Source organism: Microtus oregoni, unplaced genomic scaffold (assembly GCF_018167655.1).
Source record: "Microtus oregoni isolate MIOR12 unplaced genomic scaffold, Mior012 000007F_ref0000211, whole genome shotgun sequence".
NCBI lineage: Eukaryota > Metazoa > Chordata > Mammalia > Rodentia > Cricetidae > Microtus > Microtus oregoni.
Genome location: NW_024543066.1, coordinates 43504842 through 43527025, shown reverse-complemented (window position 1 = coordinate 43527025; position 22184 = coordinate 43504842). Strand labels below are relative to the sequence as shown.

Sequence of the window (22184 nt, the reverse complement as noted above, 5' to 3'; positions counted from 1 at the left end):
TTTTGTTTTCATTGCTCGCATTAAACCCATAATCTCACACGTATAGGCATCCCCAGTCCATCATGTGAAAGTCAAAGGACAACTTTTGGGAGTCTGTCACCCTGTGGATTCTAGGAATTGAACTCGGGTTGTCAGTTTAGCAGCAAGCCCCTTACTGGCTCAACCATCTCGCTAGAACCAGATTTTTTTGTTTTTAATACAACAGATTTTCCCTGGTCTAACTTTTGGGGTTTATTTTGTGTGTATGGGTGTCATGCATGCATGAGTGTCTATGTACCCCAGGTGAGCTTGGTGCCCACAAAGGCCAGAAGAGAGTTTCAAGTCCTCTGGAATGATGGGTGCTGGGAATCAAATCCAGGTCTTCTGTAAGAACAGCCACTGCTTTTGATTAACCCCTGATCCATCTCACCTGCCCCATAAGCTTGACTCTCAAATATTTGAAATGTGTCTAAAATGCATATATTATTCAGGAAAGCTTTTAAACTTTTTCTTTCTTTCATTTGCTTTGTTTTTTGAGATTCACCTGCCATCACCACTGGACAGCTTTTGTATCTTAATTAAACTAATCAATAAAGCATTAAGTGCTCTCTGTAATCTCTTCTAGGAGGTTAAATTTTTCAGACCAACCTGATCTGACACAGTGGATTAGAACAATATCTCAGCAGATAAAAGCATTGCAGATGCTTAGGAAAGAAGAAAGTGCCCCTGGTAAGTGCTGGAAGTGTGTGTGTGTGTGTGCGTGTGTGTGTTTTCATGCTTGTGCATACCCATGCCCACACTCCACACCGTGGTGTACATATGGAGGTCAGAAGAAACTTTTGGGAGTTGCTTCTCTCCTACCACATGGCCTACAGGGACCCAACCCACTGGACCCTCTCACCAGCCCTGGTGACCTGTTTTCTTTTTCCTCTAAAGTATAAGTTGGTTGGAAAATGTGTCTCCAAACAAAATTGTTTTTAAAACGAGAGTCTGGAGAAATGGCTCAGCGATTCAGAGCACTTGCTGCTCTGGCAAAGGACCTGAGTTCGGTTCCTAGCACCCACATCACAGGTTTGTAGCTGGCTCTAACTCCAGGGCCTCCACCACCCTGTGCTAGCCTCTGGTACCTATATACACATCTGCCTTCACTCATAGACACACACAGAAATAACATAAAATCTTAAAAATATATGTAATAACAGCTGGAGAGATGGTTTGGTGGTTAAGAGCACTGGTTGCTTGCTTAAAACATCTATGTTTGCCGGGCGGTGGTGGCACATGCCTTTAATCCCAGCACTCGGGAGGCAGAGGCAGGCGGATCTCTGTGAGTTCGAGACCAGCCTGGTCTACAGAGCTAGTTCCGGGACAGGCTCCAAAACCACAGAGAGACCCTGTCTCGAAAAAAAAAAAAAAATGAAAAACCAAAAAAAAAAAAAAAATCTGTTCAATTACCAGCACCTACATGGTGGCTGTTTGTAATTTCTAGGGAATCTAACACACACTTCTGATGTCAGTGGGCACCAGACACACATGGTGCACAAATTTACTTGTAGGCAAAACACTCATACATATAAAATAAAAATAAATGTTTTAAAAAATTTAAATAAGGCTGGGCATAGTTAACGCATGCCTTCAGTCCCAGCACTGGAGAGGCAGAGTCTGGCAGGTCTCTGTGAGTTTAAGATTGGGCAGAGTGACATACTGAGACCCTCTCTCAAAAAAACAAAAATAAAGTATATAAATAAATAATAAAATCTCTTTATATATTTACAAATGAAACCTTCTATCTTAAAATTTAATGTAAGCTAGTTATGGTATAACACATCTGTGATCTTGGCACTGGGGAAACAGGAAGATTATAAAAGGCTATCCTGGGCTACATGGCTCACCCAGGCTCAAGAGAACAATAAAAATAAGTAACCTGATTCGTTCTACTTGTCTGTGTTGCAGTAGAGTACACGTGACTCCCCTTTCTCTGAGAACACACAGCTCATGTTTATAATAGCATTTCTCTCTTGGCCGTTGACAGACTGAGTGGCGAAGGACCAGTGTTAGTTCCTGTTGGCGGGAGCAGCGTTTCGTAGGCCCTGCTCTGCTCTCTGTGCTATAGGAAAGTGTCATGGGCAGGAGTCTGTGGTGGTCTTCACACATGTAGAACGCCATCCTCTTGGCTTTGTTCTGTGACGTCAGTGTGAGCAACTGTAGATAACGCAGGTCAGCCACGGCTGCTCTCGTGCTTTGTGCAGACGCTTTGGCAGTTTGTAGTCATTGGAATTTCTTTCAGGTTTTTATTTGTTTGCCTACGTGGCAGAAATACATTAAGATTGTGTTCTGCTGAATAACTATATAAAATGCCTATTTCTGCAGATGCTCCTTCTTCGGAGAATGTAGAAGACATGAGTGAAATACAGGTCCCGGAAGGCTTCAGGCCTGATTTTCAGCCTAAGTGAGTATACGATACCCTTCCCTTTCAGTCTAGCCCTTGAAAAGTTAAGCGAGCTGTTGGTGGAGCTCGTCTTGGCGGGCGTGAGGGTAGAATGTTGAATCCTGAAGTTCACGTGCTGCGTGTTGTTCATTGTAGCCGACTAGCAAAGCTGCACGTGACCCCTTGAGGGATCAAATGACCCTTTCACAGGGGACGAGTATAGATATCCTGTATATTGGATGTTTACATTATGAGTCATAACAGTTGCAAAATTAGTTATGAAGTAGCAAGGAAATAATTTTACGATTGGGACCACTCCAGAGTGAGGAACTGAGTTGAAGTGCTGCAGCATTAAGAAGGGTGAGAGCCTCTGATGTCGAGGTTTCACCCTGATCAGCGCCTGCTGCTCCACAGCATCAACTGCCGCTGTGTCCCTGACATCATCACGGCATCTTTTTTTTTTTTTTTTTTTTTGGTTTTTCAAGACAAGGTTTCTCTGTGGTTTTGGAGCCTGTCCTGGAACTAGCTCTTGTAGGCCAGGCTGGTCTCAAACTCACAGAGATCCGCCTGCCTCTGCCTCCCAAGTGCTGGGATTAAAGGCGTGCGCCACCACCGCCCGGCTCCATCACGGCATCTTAACCCAGGCCACCCAGCTCCACCAGGGCTTAGGCCTCTTTCTGATCTCCACCTTTCTCTTAGTCACCCAGACTCCTGCTTTGTTGTACCCAGGAGCCACTGCTCATTCTGTGTGACTGAGCGGTTCCTTAACCTCTGTGTGCCCCACTCCCTCATCCCTGATGGGAGGGAGTTCAGGTTGTAAGGGCGAGGTGACAACAATGTAAGGCCTTTTGGGGTCTGTGCCTGTCGTGTCCTGAGTGACCCAGCAAACAGACCCGGAAGGCCTGATGTGGAGAGGCTCAGAGCCTCTGCTTCTGTGCTTCCCCGAGTCCTGGGTTTGTCTTTTCCAGTACTGATGTCCATCCATAACCTTCCTTCTGCGCTTTCTATGACCCGGTGCTGGATACTGAACTCAGGGCCCTATGAATACCAGGCATGTGCCCTACCTCTGAGCTGTATCTCCAGCCCTATTCCATGTTCTGAATTCAGTAATACCTTATTGTCAGATAAGATCATGTGGGGAGGGGTTAAATCAGTGGTCAGCCTCTGCATTGTGTGTTGGAAGGACCTTCAGCCTGTAGCAACCGGCCTCTCCTGCAGCTGTGGCTCCTTGTCTTCCTAAGCTTGCTGCCCTGCAGAGTATGGCTGTTTCTGGGTGGTGCTGTGATTCTGACCCAGGCCTGGCATTTGCTTTTCCATGCCCTCAGACCTGTCAGGTACCTTCTGTCCCAGAGGCACAGCAGTCCTTGCTCCAACACACGCCCTCAGTCTTCTTCGTGGTGAGGACGGGGCACAGCAGTCCTCGCAGTTGTCCTTGGCTGTGTTTGCTTGTTTTGTTGTTTGAGATTTTGTTTATCAAGTAGACAGTGTCTGCCCGTATCCCTGCAGACCGGAAGAGGGCACCAGTTCTCATTATAGACAGTTGTAAGCCACCTTATGATTGCTAGAAATTGAACTCAGGACCTCTGGAAGAACAGTCAGTGCTCTTAACCTCTGAGCCATCTTTTCAGCCCTGTTTTTTGGAGTTTGGTTTGATTTGTTTGTTTGTTTGTTGTTTTTGAGACGGGGTCTCACTGGGTAGCCCTGACTGGTTACATACTCGTAGTGGCACCTCCCCTTTGGAACTACCACATGGGATTCTGTGTATCTGTAGAGAAAAAATGACATTTTGAACTCCTGTTCCTTGCCACTAGTTTGAACTCTCGACATCTTTTCTTGTCTGAGATGTTTAAAATGTCCTTCTGATATCCCTTCCTTTTATGTGACTTCTTAGTCATTGGGCAGTTTTTGTAACCCTTCCTTCTGTGTCTTTCACTGCTGAGCCTTTGTATGGTGTCTTGAGTTTCTCCCTTGAACCTTCTTAGTCTCCTCATGGTCTCAGCAGGTGTTCTGGCCTGGCTTCCTCTGCCCACCCACCCATCCATGCTGCGAATTGAACCCAAAGCTGCGCTCACACACTAAGCCATCTCCCAGTCCACGTTTAGTTTCTGCTTGCTAACTTAAGTGAGTGTTAGGACTTTGCTTCCATCTGCCTTGGCCTTGGGTAGCTATTTAACAGTAAGCCGTAGACGCTCAGCCCTGCTGAGCCAGTCAGAGCTTGCTGAGTCTCACAGCAAGGTCTGGGACTCACTGACATCAGTGTGAGAACAGCGTTCCTCCAGGGTTCAGTTCTGGAGACTCTAGTTGTCTGCGGCTGTTGGGGAGCTTGCCTGAGGCTCAGTCAGCAGTTCCATGGTGCAGACAGCAGGTGACCTGCTTGCCCCTTCAATCCTGCGCCTTTCCTCTGCTCATGCCCAGAACATAATCCCTCAGTCAACACAATGGCATACAGCCCTCTCTGGATATGTTAATTGGTTTGATTGCAGCACAGGACAGAGCAATTCTATCCATGTGTGCAACTTTTGAACTAAACCTATGTGTTTACACAGGAACCCGTATTCTGATAGCATAAAAGAAATGCTCACAACATTTGGAACGGCTACGTACAAGGTGGGGCTGAAGGTTCATCCCAATGAAGAGGACCCCCGCGTGCCCATCATGTGCTGGGGAAGCTGTGCGTACACCATCCAGAGCATAGGTGAGACACTCCAATCACAGAGCTGTGGCTTAAAAATGTGTTTAGAAGCTGGGTGTGCTGACACGCTCCTTAATCCCGAGGCTGAGGTAGGCAGGTCTCTGTGAGTTTGAAGCCACCCTGGTTTGTAGAGTTCCAGGACAGCCAGGACTTCAAAGTGAGACCCCTGCCATAAAAAAACGAAAACAGCCGGGCAATGGTGGTGCACACCATTAATCTCAGCACTTAGGAGGCAGAGGCAGTGTAGGTCTCTATGAGTTTAAGGTCCAGGACAACCAGCGCTGCACCCAGAAACCCTGTCTTTTTAAAAAAAAAAAAAAAAAAAAAAAAATGAGAAAAGGAAGGGAGGAACAAACAAACCAAAAAGAACAGTGCTTAGAAGAGCCGGCCTTTTGAGCACCAGGTACCAGTGTGGTGCACAGATAGGCGTGCAGGCAGACACTCATTCGTAGACATTCTTAATGAATTTTTAGTGTAAAGAAGTACAAAGAAGTAATAAAAAGAAAACAGGAAAGAGTTGTAAACCAGCAAAATGCTGGTCTGTTTGACAATATAAATAAGTACAGCAACGGAAAACAGATGAGATGGTGGTTATGAGTTGAGGGACCCGATAGGGTTATTTCTTAATTTTATGTGTACAAATGTTTGCCTACATGTGCGTCTGTGTACTGTATGTGAACCTAGTACCTGAAAAGGCCAAAATTGGGCATCGGATCCCCTGAAACTAGAATTACAGATAGTTGTGAGCTACCAAGTGGGTGCTGGGAACCAAACCCAAGTCCTCTGCAAGAACAGCAAGTCTGGGCATGGTGGCACACGGTTTAATCCCAGCACTCGGGAGGCAGAGGCAGGTGGATCTGAGTTCGAAGCCAGCCTGATCTATAGGACAAGTTATTTTTTTCCTTTCATCCAAAGTGAATTCTTGTAAAATGACTTAAAGATGGCAAAAATATTGCTGGGCATAGTGGTACCTTTAATCCCAGCACTCAGGAGGTAGAGACAGGGTGATCTCTGCATTCAAGGCCAGCCTGATCTACAGAGCGAGTTCTAGTACAGCCAGGGATACACATATAAACACTATGAAGGGGGGGCAGGGGGGATGATGCTAAAACCTGACAAAATTGCATTCTCTTCAGAAATAATAGAATGTATTCAAAAATGTGCAAAGAAAGTAGCTTTTAAGAAAATAAAATATACATGGCGTTCAATTTACCTTCTTAACCATTTTTAATCTTCAGAAAGAATTTTGAGTGATGAAGAGAAACCGCTATTTGGACCTCTGCCTTGTAGACTGGTAAGAGCACTCAGGCCTCTCCGTAAGGCCCGTTTCTGTACAGACACTAGAGAACTTGTTTGTGGGCTAGCAGGACTTGCTTTTTGTGTGTTTCATAGTATATTTTTAGAAGGGGTCTGCTCTTTCCTCTGGTAACTGTAAAGACTTCTTTCTTTCAGGACGACTGTCTGAGGTCTCTGACACGATTTGCAGCAGCACATTGGACAGTGGCGTCACTTCCCGTGGTGCAAGGACACTTCTGTAAACTCTTCGCATGTGAGTGTTCCAGTGTCTGTGACCATCTATGTTCCAGCAGCTTCTGGTCCTTGGGAATTTTATCTGTAGGAGTCTAATGTCTCCATCACAGTGAAGGGTTTGCTGCGTGTTCTTCTGTGCTGATGCTGGTGTCTGCAGTGTGCTAATGTGTCTTCTTCCATCTCTAGCCTTGGTGCCTAATGACAGCTATGAAGACCTCCCGTGCATATTAGACATCGACATGTTTCATTTACTGGTGGGTGTTTAAGTTTGCTCTGCATGCTCTGTGTGCTCTTCACCACCCTTGGGAGGCACTGTCATCGTGGATGTCGGTACATCCGGTCTAATTAGGTTTTGAGGAACCTAGGTCCAGGTGTCTGGGTGTGCGTCCTCTCCTATTTGGCTTTGTGCCTGAGATCTGTAATACAGCTGCCTGCTTTTAACCCACTAAGAGGTAAGAAGTAACAATGGCTGTGTGAGTGATGCTGACATCTGTGCACAATCCATTTAGTGGTTTGTGCATTTCAGGAAGTCTGAACAGATCTAGCCCTGCAGTCACAATAATCAGTGACAGACTGCCTCCCTCCCTTTTTGTACTTTTTAAATTAGGGTATGTTCCTTATGCAAAACAGTAGCTTTCCCTATGATATATATATATGTGTGTGTGTGTATATATATATATATATATATGTATGTATATATGTATATATACACATATATATATCACATATTTTGATCATACTCACCTCCCGCCCTCCTCGTCCCTCCTACTTTCTGGACCCCTCTTCTCCTTTTTATTTATTTTTTTAATCTAGATACCACAGATGAAAGAAAACATGCTACACATGCTGTATCTTTCTTTCTGGTCTCACATACCTCATTTAGTATATCCCTTTCTTTGTACACAACATCACTCCATACTTTTTGTTTGTTTTTGTTTTTCAAGACAGGGTTTCTCTGTGTAGTACTGGCTGCCCTGGAACTCGCTTTGTAGACCAGGCTGGCTTAGAACTCACTTGAGATCTACATGTCTCTGCCTCCCAAGTGCTGGGATTAAAGGTGTTCACCACTGCCCAGCGTCACTTCATTCTTAATGACTGAATAATACTACCTTGCATGTTTTATTTGGCATGTATTCACCACAACTCAAACACAGAGGTCATGTCTTCTGATCTCCACACTCTTGGATGCATACACAAACAATAAATGTTAAGAAATGAAAATACTATCTTTCTATTTTTTATCATTACCAGCAGTTTGTTCATAGGGGAATCCACTGGATAAATGAAAACAGTAACTGGCCCTTCAGGCCTTTCAGCTCCAGTCAGCTCACTGAGCAGTCCTCGTGGGCTTTCAGATGGTGCCCTTCCTCCCTTTTAAGTTTAAGTGGAGGGCTAAGCTGGGAAGTGTGTGGCATGAGGAGAGGACTGGGCTGATGTTCTGTTTGGTGTCTAGGTGGGCCTGGTGCTTGCGTTCCCGGCTCTGCAGTGTCAGGACTTCTCAGGAAGCAGCCTGGGCACTGGAGACCTGCACATCTTCCGTCTGGTTACCATGGCACACATCGTTCAGATCTTACTTACCTCATGTACAGGTAACTCCAGCTTCATCAACTTGAGTTTCTCCGTTTCAAACAAATGTGTTTGCGGGAGAGCAGTAAATAAATCACAGTCGGGTTGCTTACTATTTCTGTCTGTCTTCCTATAAAAAGCTTTAAATTGAGCTGGAGAGATGGCTCAGTGGTTAAGAGCATTGCCTGCTCTTCCAAAGGTCATGAGTTCATTTCCCAGCAACCACATGGTGGCTCACAACCATCTGTAATGGGGTCTGGTGCCCTCTTCTGGCCTGCAGGCATACAAACAGACAGAATATTGTATACATAATAAATAAATATTTTTTTAAAAAAAGCTTTAAATTAAATTTCTTCCTCCTATGAAAATCTGTTTTGCTTTTTTTCCGTTTAGTTCACTAATCTGTGAATAGCGTAAATTAAGCCCAGCTGAATGTTGTTTGAGAATACCAGTTTTGTTTTCCCTCACGTGTTTCCTTAGCACCCCAGTGAGCATGTTCTTAAGCTATGTTTCCATTCAGGCATCCTGTTTTCAAACATGTAAGACCATGTGTTGCTGCTAGTCCTCACTGGATGGTGGCTGCGACCCATTGTGCTAGTTAACACTACCCACAGTATAGTGCTGGCCGATGGTCAGATGAGATCAGTGCTGCGTGCACACTTGAAGATGAAAATCCTGTGTGTTTATAAGACTATTTCCTGTAATATATGAGTGTGTGGGTATGTGTGAGTGCTTGCTGGCACACTCAGCTGCCCTTTCAGCTCACAATAGGAGTGGAAACCACTAGTGTGCCTTTGTCTTTCAGAAGAGGACGGCATGGATCAAGAAAATCCCAGCGGGGAAGAAGAGTTAGCTGTTCTCTCTTTGCACAAAACACTTCACCAGTATACTGGAAGGTGAGACCACAGTCTTTGATGGGTGATACTTCCCATATGCCAGCGTGGGTCAGCATGAGAAAGGAACTGGCTTGTTAACCAGGGGAAGTTGCTGTGTGCTACTGTATTAATGATCTAGGAGTGACACGCCTGAGTCTGTGAGAGAAGGATAATAATGTCTGGAGCTTCGTGCTTACTTGGTGGTGAGTCCTTCATCTGCTCAGTCAGATGCCAGCTAGTGGGCAGGTGCACTCTGAAGATGCTCTCCTAAAACATAAGTTATCAGAAATTTCAAAATGTGAATCAGATTAGCATGATGTGTTTGTCAGATGATCCAGGAGCAGCAGAAACACGGTGAGGTTACTAGAAGAGCACACACGGTGTTGCTGTGTCGTGGAACAGCAGTCTCACTTGGGTCTCTACAGTGTGAATCGAGCCTACGGGAATGAGGGGAACTGCCTGCTGCATTAACTCAAGGGCTGGGTTTGAATCCCAGCACTGTGTAAAACACTCTGTGGGTGGCAGATACAGGAGGATTCCTGCTCACTGGCCTCCAGCACAACTCCAGGCTCGGGAAAAGACCCTGCCTCAAAGTAATAAAAGAAGAATGACACAGAGCAGGCATCCAACATCCCTTCTGGCCTCTGAGGGACACACATTTGGATATACCATACATATGTATATACACATTAAAGAAAAGTTCTTTGAGTTATCCCATCTGAGAATCCGCACTAATGAGGTAATCTAACACAGAGAAAAACTTACAGGCATTTACAGACATATTCTGGTGTTATTTAAGCCAACAAGGAGCTGAAAGTGAGCCAGATGTTTGTGGAGGGGCATAGTTTGATGTCACTTATGATCAGTGTTTCTAAAATACGATGGCTGGGTTAAAATTATTACAGTTTGTAGAATGCTGTAGATAGCTGCAGCTGTGTAAGAAACTAGCTGGAAGCACTATGTCGGGATAGTATGTGGTGGTGTGAGGCGCTGGGACAACTGCTGGGGTTTTCTTTGTGCTTTTTGTTCGTTTTTGATTTTGCATATGTGTGGTTTTTCGAGATAGGGTTTCTCTGTGTAACAGTCCTAGCTGTCCTGTAGTTTGCTTTGTAGACCAGGCTGGTCTCGAACTCACAGAAATCCATCTGCCTCACGAGTGCTGGGGTTGAAGGTGTGCACCATCACACCCAGCACACCCAGTTTGGGTTTTTATTTTATAATTTTTCAGTATATGTGGCTATATTACTTTGACCCACTCCTCTTAAGTTCCTAGTGTCGGTCTTGTTTGCACACTGCGCTTTGCTGCTGCAATCTTTCCTTACTGTCTGTCTTCTTTACTCTCCACAGTGCCTTGGAAGACGCGCCCTCTGGCTGGCACCTGTGGCGGAGCGTCCGGGCTGCCATCACGCCTTTCCTCAAGTGCTCCGCCTTGTTTTTCCATTACTTAAATGGAGTTCCAACCCCACCAGACCTTCAAGGTAGGAAAGTTCATGGTCACCTGCTCCAGCCATGTAGAAGAATGCCGAGGCTGGGCATGGTGATGCCCTCTGACATCAGCACTGAGCAGAGGCGGGTGGCTATGTGAGTTCAAGACAGCCATTGCCACCTAGAGAGACCCCGTCTCAACAATGAAAGTAAAAAAAAGCCAGGCTGTTGATTGAGCATTTACACAGCGCTTTAGGTCTCAGAAATACCTGTTCCCCACAGCATGGTTCAGTTTATCTGTTACTCATAAACTAGGTGAGGAGGTCAAGTCCAGCCTGGTCTACAGAGGGAGCCCCTGGACAGCCAGGGCTACACAGAGAAACCCTGTCTCAAAAACAAAAAAAAAAAGGAAGAAATAGCTCTTTTCACTTCTGCATGGGAAGCAACTGTGGGTGTTTGTGTCTCTTTTCTTCCCCATATACAGTTTCGGGAACAAGCCATTTTGAACATTTGTGTAACTACCTTTCCCTACCAACCAACCTCATGCACCTTTTTCAAGAAAACAGTGACATCATGAACTGTCTGGTTGAAAGGTAATGTTTGTTTGGACATTTTTCTGCATTCTCTAATAGTTTATGAAATAAGCCTTATCTTTTCATATTTCAGAGTTCTTCAGTGGAAAGCTACTGATCCTGATAGGATTTAGTACATAATTCAAGTATGAGAATTAGGGTGTTTTGCCAAGTGGGGTGGCGCACACCTTTAGCCCCAGCACTCAGGAGGCAGAGATGGATCTCTGTGAGTGTAAGGGTAAGGCCAGCCTGGTCTTTATAGCAAGTTCCATACTAGCCAGGGCTACGTAGTGAGACTCTGTCTCAAAAATAAATGAATGTTTAAGAGAAAGAAGGTGGAACTTAGCTAAGGATTTGGCTGCAGGGTAAGATTGCTGCCAACCTAGTAGGTAAAGTTTGCCTGGAGGGGAAGAGGAAGTACATGAGGAAATGTTACTTCCTTCATGGAACTGGCTATTACAGACTGCTTCCACAGCTGTCTGTGTTACCATGTTGCTTTGTTTGCTGATACGGGGTCTCCCTATAAGGTCCTGGCTGGCCTCAGACCTCCTGAGGGCCAGAACTGCAGGTGTGCACCCTCACACCAGTCTGACTTCATAGATCTTTAAGCTGAAGTATAAAGGTTGTGACAGCCACCTGTAATCCTAGCACCTGTGAGGGAGGCTTTGTGGGCTTGCTATAATTCAAGGCCAGCCTGGGGCCACATCCTGAGACCCTGTCTCAAACAAAGACAAGACAATAGCATGTGTCTGCAGGAATGGGGCAAGGCCAGGGCAGTGTTTCATGGGATAGATTTTGGTTAGAGCAGATGAGACGGGTCTGGAGATGGACGGTAATGATGCCGTATAACAGTCTGATGTCTTGATGCCAGAGAACTGTCAGTTTATAACGATTAAAATGGTCAGGCTTATCTGGGTTTCATCACGTTTTTTTAATGTATGGAAAGCCAGGTATGATGTCATATGTCTGTAATCCTAGCGGGCAGGAGGGTCTGAAGTTTGAGGCCAGCCTGCACTTTATAGGGGGACCCCATATGAGCAAACAGAACAACACAGCAACATGGACAGCTGTGGAAACAGAGTCCATAACAAACCAGTCAGAGGCCTGCTAGGCTACACAGTGAAACCCTGTCTCCCAAAATAAGTTCCTTCCTCTGTTTGCCTTAAAGTTGGTGCCAGAACAGTGAAGTTAAAAGCTATCTGAACGGTGAAAGAGGCGCAATAAGGTAAGTTAGAGGAGCTCGGGTATTTGGTGTGGGGTGGGTGACAAGAAGCAACATGGGGTGAGTGCTGTGTTCCTTGAGTGCCATGGTCCTCAGGATCCAGGACTTCACAGATAGCATCTAGCATCAACCTGTCAGTCTGCTGGGAGTCAGACAAGAACACAAACGCACTGTGCTCTTGGAAGGGAAAAGAAACAGAGTAAGCGGTGCCTGGGGGATTGTGCTTTGGGAAACTGCTTTTAGAAGTGTAACTCTTCATCCTGGGTTTGTTAGCTGTTTTTCTTTTCTTTTTATCTTGTCTTTCATCATGGAGAATTTCAAATTATCCAAATATCAGGGATGGTATAAGGTTCCATGGGCTGGGTGTCTCTCCTGAGATATCAACAGACCAAAGAAACAGTTCCAGCCAGTAAGTTTGGGAATTACTTCACACCTGTAAGGATGTGGACAAGGGTGACTGAAAAGTTCCACTCTAGCACCGGCGACTGCTCAGGAGACCTGTGTCACTGGAGTCAGAATCCCAGACTCCCCTGCCCCAGATCAAAGCTGCTGAGAGCCAGGGAGTTGGCACCTGGGTCTCAGGTGGGCCTCTGACGACCTCACCTCTCTCCTCAAGGCTGCTCGCGGCCCCCCATCAATGTGCAGGCCAGCTGGGTGCTTCTTACACTGTGAGTGTGGAGCCACCAGAATCTCTCCCTGCTCCATGTCAGCTGGGAGGAAGTCACCTCACCAGCACAGCAACCCTGGTGACTGTCCAGTCACGACCAGGTTTCTCTCATTTTTTCCCTCTGCCTCTGTGCATTGGTTGAGCTCTGGTTATGTGAAGCAAGCCTCTGGATCACACGGGTGCCTCAGTGAGAACACCTGGTCTGATGAGCTGGAGCCTGTGATTCCAGTTTTCACACTGTAAATGGTTGCCTATCGCCCACCTCCGCCCTGAGCCCCCAGCATTCCTATGGGACGTGGTGTTGCTGCTGCTTTGTTGTTGTTGTTGCTTGTCAAGACAGGATTTCTCTGTGTGAAACCCTGGCTCTGCTCGAACTCACTCTGTGGACCAGGCTGGCCTCTAACTCACAGAGATCCACCTGCCTCTGCCTCCCAAATGCTGGAACTAAAGGCATGCACCACCATTCCCAGTGACACAGTACCTCTTAACTTGAAGTACGCCTCAGAGTAATTGGCAAACTTTGAAAATATAGAAGCCACTCCTTAAAGATGTGGTTTTCTGAAGTGGGCGTTCTGGCATGCATGCTCCCTTAAAACTGGAGTTGATGGTGGTGTGACTAGCAAGCACCCCATGGGGAGGGCCACAGAGTAGACAAGTAGATAACCATACAGCATTCCTGTGCTGAGCAACCACAGGCTGGGGTGCCGCACACTGAGAAAGAGACCCTGAGTACTGACTTGGCTTGAAGCTCAACTCCTTCTGAGTTCCTTTGAGTCCCAGAATCGATGTGACTGAAAGAAGATGGGTGTAGTCTTGTCCTGCCTTCAGCTCCCCCTCGTGAGCTCACGCCTTCACCATCAGTTCCCAATTGTGTGGATGCACTCTCACACCGTGCCCGGGATAGACGCCAGGAGTGAGTGCCCTCACCCCTCGTGAGCTCACGCCTTCACCATCAGTTCCCAATTGTGTGGATGCACTCTCACACTGGGCCCGGGATAGACGCCAGGAGTGAGTGCCCTCACCCCTCGTGAGCTCACGCCTTCACCATCAGTTCCCAATTGTGTGGATGCACTCTCACACTGGGCCCGGGATAGACGCCAGGAGTGAGTGCCCTGTGAGCACACGCCTTCACCATCAGTTCCCAATTGTGTGGATGCACTCTCACACTGGGCCCGGGATAGACGCCAGGAGTGAGTGCCCTCACCCCTCGTGAGCTCACGCCTTCACCATCAGTTCCCAATTGTGTGGATGCACTCTCACACTGGGCCCGGGATAGACGCCAGGAGTGAGTGCCCTCACCGGCCCTCCTCCTGCGGCCACCAAACTTTTGCTGGAAAGGGGGCAGATAAGGTGTCACTGTTGACCTCAGCACTCCTGCTGAGCATGTCTGGGACATTGCCATCACTGGGTCACTCCACCAGCCCCAGCCCCAGCCCCAGGGGCTGCATTGACAGAATCCAGACAAGACACACAGCATAGTGTAGAGGACAGCGATTTTGTTTTGTTTTTTACATTTTTATTTGTGTGTGAGTGTGGGTGCACGCGTGCCACAGCCTGTGTGGAGGTCAGAGGACAGCTTGCAGGCATCACTGCTCCCCTTCCACCCTGTGGATTCGAGGGCGTGGACTTAGGGCCACAGGCTTGGCACCAAGCACCTCTACCACTGAGCCATCTCACCAGTGTTGGATAGAGTTACTGAACACTCTCATTTTTAGGCAGGCTGTCTACTCTTTCTAATGTCTCTACTACAGACGGATTCCCTGGGTAGGCCTTTGCTGCAAAGAAGAGTGGCAGACCCATTAGGATTTCTAATGCAGAGAATGTAGTGTGTGTCCTTTGCAAGGCCTCCAGCCAGAGTATAATCTTAGGGGTTTAACTAGTTCTCTGTTAATGGCCTTTCTGGTTCAGAATGTTCTGTCTGCCACAGCCTGAAGTTTACTCAGATCTACTTCCGTAAAGTGAGAGTCCTGCAGTTTAAATCCCTAGTCCTCCAAGCCCCTGGTTACAAGGGAAGGGTTCATCCCCGAGCCTCTGGGCCTGCTGATGGCGAATGGGCTCCCAGCAGCTGGATAGTAAGTAGGCGAGAGCATCTTTAGTTGTCTTCTCTGCTTTCACCGTGGTCAGCCATCAGTTGCTTAGTTCAGCCTCCCTTGATTACCTTAGCCAAGAATTAACCTCACATAATTGTAACATGACCGTGAATTTCCTGAGCTCTTCGTGTTTCTAATTTCTTAGCTACCCGAGAGGCTCTAACAAACTGATCGACCTTCCAGAGGACTACAGCTGCCTCATTAACCAAGCGTCCAATTTCTCGTAAGTTCTTCTCTTGATGCCTTGCCCCTCAGCTCCTTACACAGTCAGTCAGATGGGTTTGGTGTGGCTCTTTGTTTTGTCTGGGGAAGAGAAGTCAACAGTCCTTTCCATAGCATGGTTAGTAAATGTCTCTTGCCATGTTTCAGAGTAGGGCATGGAACGAGAGGTGGAAGGTGGCAAGAATGAAGGATTTCTGAATAATAATTGCACTTTAATAAGAGCTTTTGTGATTCTTAATAAATTTTTAAACACTTGGTGTGCAGACAGCATGATGAGTACGCTTTTAGGCTAGAGAGATGGCTCAGCAGTTAAGAGCACTGGCTGCTCTTCCAGAAGTCCTGAGTTCAATTCCCAGCCACCCAGGTGGCTCACAACCATCTCTAGTGGGATCTGACACCCTCTTTTGGTATAAAGGCATACATGCAGATAGAACACTCATACATAAATTAAATAAATAAATCTTGTTTTTTAAAAAAAAAGATAGATTTTTCAGAAGAAATAAAGCATTGCCAGGATAGTTGATGCCCTGGGCATCTCCTGTCTGGGCCTCACCTGAGTGTGATGTCGAGCCTCTACCCCAGTTTACTTCGTTGATAAAATTCTGATGAAAACACTCACCAAAGTGGAGAGGAGAAAGAGTTTGTCTGGCTCCCAGTTCACACCCCGTCACTGAGGGGCGTCAGAGCAGGAGCTCAAAGGAGGAACCTGGAGGCAGGAACTGAGCCAGAGACCATGGAAGGAGGCAGCTTACTGGATGTCTCGACTCGCCAGAGAGCAGTGCCCACATGGGCCGTGTGCCCTACCACACCAATTAGCAATCAAGAAAATGCCCCACAGACTCGCTCATGGGCTGCTCTGATGGAGGCAGGCTCTCCCTTTCCTGTGTGGCTAAGATGCTAACACGCGGTCTGGTCTTGAGTTTGGAAGCAGCAGTTGTGACTTCCCACATCTTCACTTGAGTAGCTATGTGTCCGCATGCTCTACACACTAAGATGTGCCCGAGACGGTCCACGTCCATCTTGCTGCTCCGCACTGCTTTGCGGCTGTGCAGGAGCACAGTCTCACCTTTCACACGGTGCTCTCATTTGCCTTCCACAGCTCCTGCTCCTCTGGGTGTCGCTGGTACATGGTTTTGTGCGTCTTCCAGTGTCCTAACACATTAAAAATTATGTTCCAGGGTTTTGTAGCCACACTCCTTCAGAGTAGTGATGTGTTCTTGTGTCTTTGTCTTGGAGGTGCCCCAAATCAGGCGGCGACAAAAGCAGAGCCCCAACTCTGTGCCTCGTGTGTGGAACTCTCCTCTGCTCTCAGAGCTACTGCTGCCAAGCTGAGCTGGAAGGGGAGGACGTTGGAGCCTGCACAGCACACACCTACTCCTGCGGCTCCGGGGCCGGCATCTTCCTAAGGTGAGCACGGCTGCTCCTAGGGCGGGCACAAGAAAATAGCGCCGCAGGGTCTGAAGCCACTGTGCCACTGTAAGAGGTTCTCACACTTCTGCATGGCTCCTGCTAACTCTGCAGGTTCTTCCACTAGTGCCGGATCCCAAATGTCCAGCCCAGCTCCCAGCTAACAGCTCTGCTCCCCTTTGGCCACCATAAATGTGAAGCTACCCTATCCCGGGTGTCCTCTCCAAACCCAGTTAAGAATACCCCTCCAGCCGGGCGGTGATGGTGCACACCTTTAATCCCAGCACTCGGAAGGCAGAGGCAGGAGGATCTCTGAATTCGAGGCCAGAGGCCAGCCTGGTCTATAGCACGAGTTCCAGGACTGGCTCCATAGAGAGAATCCCTGTCTCAAAGAAACAACAACAACAACAACAAAAAAAAAAAACCCTCCAGGGGCTGGGGACAACAGGGCACAAGAGTGCTAGCTGCTCTTGCAGAAGACCTGGGTTTGGGTCTCAGCATCCATGTAGCGGCTCACAACTGCCTATAATTCCAGTGCCAGGGATTTGATACCTCCTTCTGCCCTGTGTGGGCTCACACACTTACGTGTAAACACAAATTAATAAGCCTTTATTTAAGAAACAGCATCGACTTTTCCTTCTGTTGCACTAGGTACTGTTAGAGTTTCCATGCACAGCCACAGGCTGCTGTCAGGTGTTGTACTCAAACAAAAGAACACTTAGGAAATGTTGTGCAGAATCCCCCCCCCCCTTTTTTTGTTTGTTTTTCAATACAGGGTTTCTCTGTAGCTTTGGAGCCTGTCCTGGAACTTACTCTGTAGACCAGGCTAGTGTCAAACTCATAGAGATCCTCCTGTCTCTGCCTCCCGAGTGCTGGGATTAAAGGCGTGCACCAATACTGCCTGGCTCATGCATATTTTTCCAAATGAGTATTTTTCTGTAATTGTGATGAAATGATCAGTAGTATTTCATTTGGTTCTTTATTTTCTTACGTAAAGCCTTGTTCTATTAGAAGCCTAATCAACACCTCGGTTCCTTGTATAAATACAGTGATGAATGCTCTCTCCACAGAGTTCGGGAATGTCAGGTGCTATTTTTAGCTGGCAAAACCAAAGGATGTTTTTATTCTCCTCCCTACCTTGATGACTACGGGGAGACAGACCAGGGACTCAGGTAAGCGCCCAGCCTGGGGCTTAAGGAGGCTGACCCTGAGCCAGGAGGTCCTGAAGTCAGTCATACTGACACGCCTCTGCTGGAGGTGGCTTTGTTACCTGTGAACTTGTTTCCACGGAGGGCACCTGCTGCCTGCTCTATGTTCATTTCCCAGCCTGAGAATGCTGTGAGCAGTTAGGGAGATGGCTCCATTGACAAAGTGAACCCATGTGAACAGCTAGGCGTGGAGCTGCCTGCTCGTGATCCCAGTGCTGAGGAGGTGGAGACGGGAGGGCTGTTAGGACTACCTGGCCAACTAGCCTCACCCAGTCCATGAGTGCCAGCCAAAAACTGATAGACCCTATCTCAGAATCAAACTAGCAAGTGACAGAGGAGGAAGATGCCTGCGGGTGACTTCTGGCCTCTGCGCACATGTGCAAGCAAGTATAGTCACACCCACACGTGTGCAAGCGGGTGTAAGCACACCCACACATGTGCAAGCGGGTGTAATCACACCCACACATGTGCGAACAGGTGAAAGCACACCCGCACATGTGCATACAGATGCAAACACACCCACATACTTCATTAGTATATTTTAAAATGCCTGAGGAGATGGCTCAGTAGGTAACATGCTTGCCTCAAAATCCTGGAACTTAAGGGCTGGAGAGATGGCTCAGTGGTTAAGAGCATTGCCTGCTCTTCCAAAGGTCCTGAGTTCAATTCCCAGCAACCACATGGTGGCTCACAACCATCTGTAATGGGGTCTGGTACCCTCTTCTGGCCTACAGGGATACATGCAGGCAGAATATTGTATACATTAAAAAAAAAAATTATGCCAGGCGATGGTGGCGCATGCCTTTAATCCCAGCACTTGGGAGGCAGAGGCAGGCGGATCTCTGTGAGTTCGAGACCAGCCTGGTCTACAAGAGCTAATTCCAGGACAGGCTCCAAAACCACAGAGAAACCCTGTCTCGAAAAAACAAACAAACAAAAAAAATTCCTGGAACTTGTATTCAGATTCTCCAGCACTCTATGGCCCTAGTGCAGAAGGCAGACAGGCAGACAGCCAAAATGGTGAGCTCAGTGGAAAGACCTTGTCCAAGAGATGGGGTGGAAGGAGACAGGAAGACATTGCAGCGAGAGCCGCAGGCCTCCACGGGCAGATCACACTCTGTGCTCCTGAATACATGTGCACATGCACATAGTCATATACCTCACATGCTGAAAAGAAATTTATGTTTAATGATAAACAGAAGGGCTGGTGATGGCTCGGTGTGGTAAAGGTCTGCTGCACGACCTACATAGCACACATATACATACACATCATGCACACACGATAATAATATTTTTTTTTAAGACAGGGTTTCTCTATGTAGTCCTGGGTATTCTGGAACTCACTCTGCAGGCCATACTGGCCTCAAATTCAAAGATCTACCTGCCTCTGCCTCCTGAGGGCTGGAATTAAAGGCGTGCGCCACCACACCTGGCTAATTTTTTTCTCATATTATCTACTTTAAAATGTTGTTATTGCTGGGCAGTGGTGAGACACCACATACTGAGTACCGTCTCTGTTCAGTATACATGTTCCCAGCGACCCTGTAGAGTGTGCTGTGTTTATGTGTGTGTGTCCACATCCACAGCCGTCCTCACGCACTGGGTGAAAGGGCAGAATCTGAAGTAGTCCGTGCCTTTCCTAGCACAGAGGGTTGGGACATGAGGACGGATAAACAGTGCATGTGAGTGACATGTGTCTCCTTCTAGACGAGGAAATCCACTACATTTATGCCAAGAGCGGTTTCGAAAGATCCAGAAGCTATGGCAGCAGCACAGTATCACGGAAGAAATTGGACACGCGCAGGAGGCCAACCAAACCCTGGTCGGCATTGACTGGCAGCATTTATAATCACTCCTCTACCAAAAACTTGAACTTGGAGTTTTGTTACCAGCTGGCTTTTCCAGGAAGACAACAGAAAATAAGTTCAGCTGAGTCTATTTTGAAATAAGTTCTTTATTTACGCTTTTCTTCCCAGTTTTATTTTTCTAGTTTCTGGCTCCAGAGACTGACGAAAATCATTTTCCGCCAGATTTTATCCCTGTGTCCCTCAGATGTGTCTTGGCCTGAAACCCTTTTCTAGACAGAGCCAAGCTCCTTTGGAGGTTGCCTGCTTCACTTGCCAGTAGCCTGAGCCATTCCACATCACTGATGGTGTTGAACTTGTTGAGCAGAGGCCAAAGGAGCCCCTGGGGCCCATCAGATGACGCATCCCACCGTGGTACCTCAGCACTGAAATGCCATTCACCTCTAGGACTGGACCTCACCTCCAAGAGCAAAGCAGTTGAATTTGAAGCTGGGATTCTCTTCTCTGCATGGTCTAGAAGGCTGGGGATGCTAACAGGAGAACCTAGGGGGAGAGCAGCTGGCTTTTCACAACTGTAGATGGTTGGTTTTTATCTATTTTTGTCAAGACTTTTGGCTTACTCAATTAAAGGGCTTTTGAAATGGAAAGGACCTCCTAGGGTCTCAGATACTAACTTCTGTCTGAGGTAAACAGAGTTGTGTGTGCAGCTTCAACCGGACACTAGCAGACAGGAGAGCTCAGCTAAGTGTCAGGCTACGAGCCTGGGAGGCTGAGGCAGGAAGACCAGGAATTCAAGGCTAGCTTCAGCTATGTTATGAGCTTGACTTGAGACCGTCTCAAACCAAACAAAATCACAGAGCCAGTGTTCTGAGGCTCCTCGCCCCCACTCCACGTCTCCTGGATTAGATGTGTTGCTGCTTGTCTGCCAGTGGGTTTAGGCCCTTCCTCCGGCAGTATGCACACAAACTTCTCTTCTTTTTAGGTATTATCTAAGAGGTGCCTTTCTAGAACTATAGCCGCTTGGTGCCGCAGTTAGAACTCTGGCACCCTGCACACGGCAGACGTGAAGAGAGCTCGCATACACGCAGTGACAGCAGATGCAGCAAAAAGATGAACTCCGATCTCCATGTGGGCTGAGGCCACATGAACAGAAGAGGTTATGGCTTTTCTAAGCCTTCTAACAGCCTGATCACTCAGCCTTTCAAATTCAACCACAAGTTCTGTTCTACTCAGCTGCATCCATGCCACAGCATCCCAGGAGGGTCCAAAGCCCAGACCAGAGGCTAAAAGACACATTGCTAGCACAGTCTCCAGAATCATGTGAGGAGCTGCCTCCCCTCCAAAGAATGGACTTCACTTCGCCCTTCTGCTTCCCAAGCTCAAGAGCTAAGAAGTTACACAGCAGGAAGCCCAAGTGAAATTCTTCCACGCTCTCCCTTCCTCTAGCCGTTCCCTGACATGGTCTGAATGGGCCGTGGATGTTGTACCTGATGTTTGTTTTGACCTTTGACACGTGCAGTTTCTTCAGACTTAAGTTCGGCTTCTCTAGCTTTTCCCCTTCTGCTCACCATTCTTCAGTTTAAAACGGAGACCTCTCTGGGCATGAGCCTAGTGTCAGAGCGCTTGCCTAGCATGAGTAAGGTCGTGGGTTCAATGCTGATACCAACCCAGGAAGGAGAAAAGATCGTGAGCTAAGTCATCCCGACACTTCCGGGGTCAGGCCTGAGAGGGTAGCTCTGCCTTTCCCTCCTGAGATGTCAGGGTCTGGGCAGTGATTTCCCACCCATTTGCAGCCTGTACTCTCTGTGGCGATGTTAAGATGGTTTTTTGTTCCTACCAACACATCTTGACTTTTGATTTGTTTTGCATGTTTTTTGTTGTAGAAATGTTTATATAACATGCTTTCCATATCAGGGAAAATCTTATGTTTAATAAATTGGCTATAATTTTAATATCTGTGGACAACTTGTAAAGTTTGGAATGTATCATATGTAAACAGTTTAAAGATATTCAAATAAAGGCTCTAGGTGTTGACATTACTTCAGTTGCTTCTGTCTGATGTTTCACACACGTAACACCCAGCAAAGCTCTCCGTGTCACCTTGCTGCAAAAGTGGAACATTGATATTAGCCTCAAATTTAAGAGGCTTAAACTATTAGTGTCGTTTATGGCACTACCCAAGCCTCACTGACCTTCCCGGGGAGCGTGGACATTATCTCCGCTGATCAGGTTTCCTGTTGGCTAGCTGAGCGCTAGAAGTCTCCAGGGCCATTTCAGACCTCAACTCCATAGGAAGCAGGTCTGTCTGTGCGGACTCTTGAGCGTGTGCGCTCCTGCTCGGCCTTGCCTGCTTGGTGCTTGAGATGTGTACAGAAGGGAACTTATTCAGAGCAGGGTTCTGTGTTCTCAGAATCCTCTTACCTGGACACTGTCAGGCGTCAGCCTCTCCACAGGGACACTGTCAGGGGTCAGGCTCTCCACGGGGACACTGTCAGAGGT

At 47.3% G+C, this 22184-nt stretch overlaps 1 protein-coding gene across 2 annotated transcripts in view; it reads left to right on the top strand.

The window, feature by feature from the left end:
- Positions 1-21724, top strand: part of Ubr2 (ubiquitin protein ligase E3 component n-recognin 2) — an 82041-nt gene extending 60317 nt beyond the window's left edge. For both annotated transcript variants that reach the window (XM_041655426.1, XM_041655425.1), the window contains exons 33-47: positions 605-708; positions 2347-2425; positions 4951-5099; positions 6335-6390; positions 6549-6645; positions 6813-6880; positions 8080-8215; positions 8998-9088; positions 10415-10545; positions 10977-11085; positions 12233-12289; positions 15189-15266; positions 16502-16672; positions 17743-17844; positions 19588-21724. In XM_041655426.1, the coding sequence (XP_041511360.1) occupies positions 605-708; positions 2347-2425; positions 4951-5099; positions 6335-6390; positions 6549-6645; positions 6813-6880; positions 8080-8215; positions 8998-9088; positions 10415-10545; positions 10977-11085; positions 12233-12289; positions 15189-15266; positions 16502-16672; positions 17743-17844; positions 19588-19729 (1570 nt within the window). In that variant the 3' untranslated portion in view covers positions 19730-21724. The remainder of the gene's footprint in view (positions 1-604; positions 709-2346; positions 2426-4950; positions 5100-6334; positions 6391-6548; positions 6646-6812; positions 6881-8079; positions 8216-8997; positions 9089-10414; positions 10546-10976; positions 11086-12232; positions 12290-15188; positions 15267-16501; positions 16673-17742; positions 17845-19587) is intronic.
- The last annotated feature ends 460 nt before the right edge of the window (positions 21725-22184 follow it).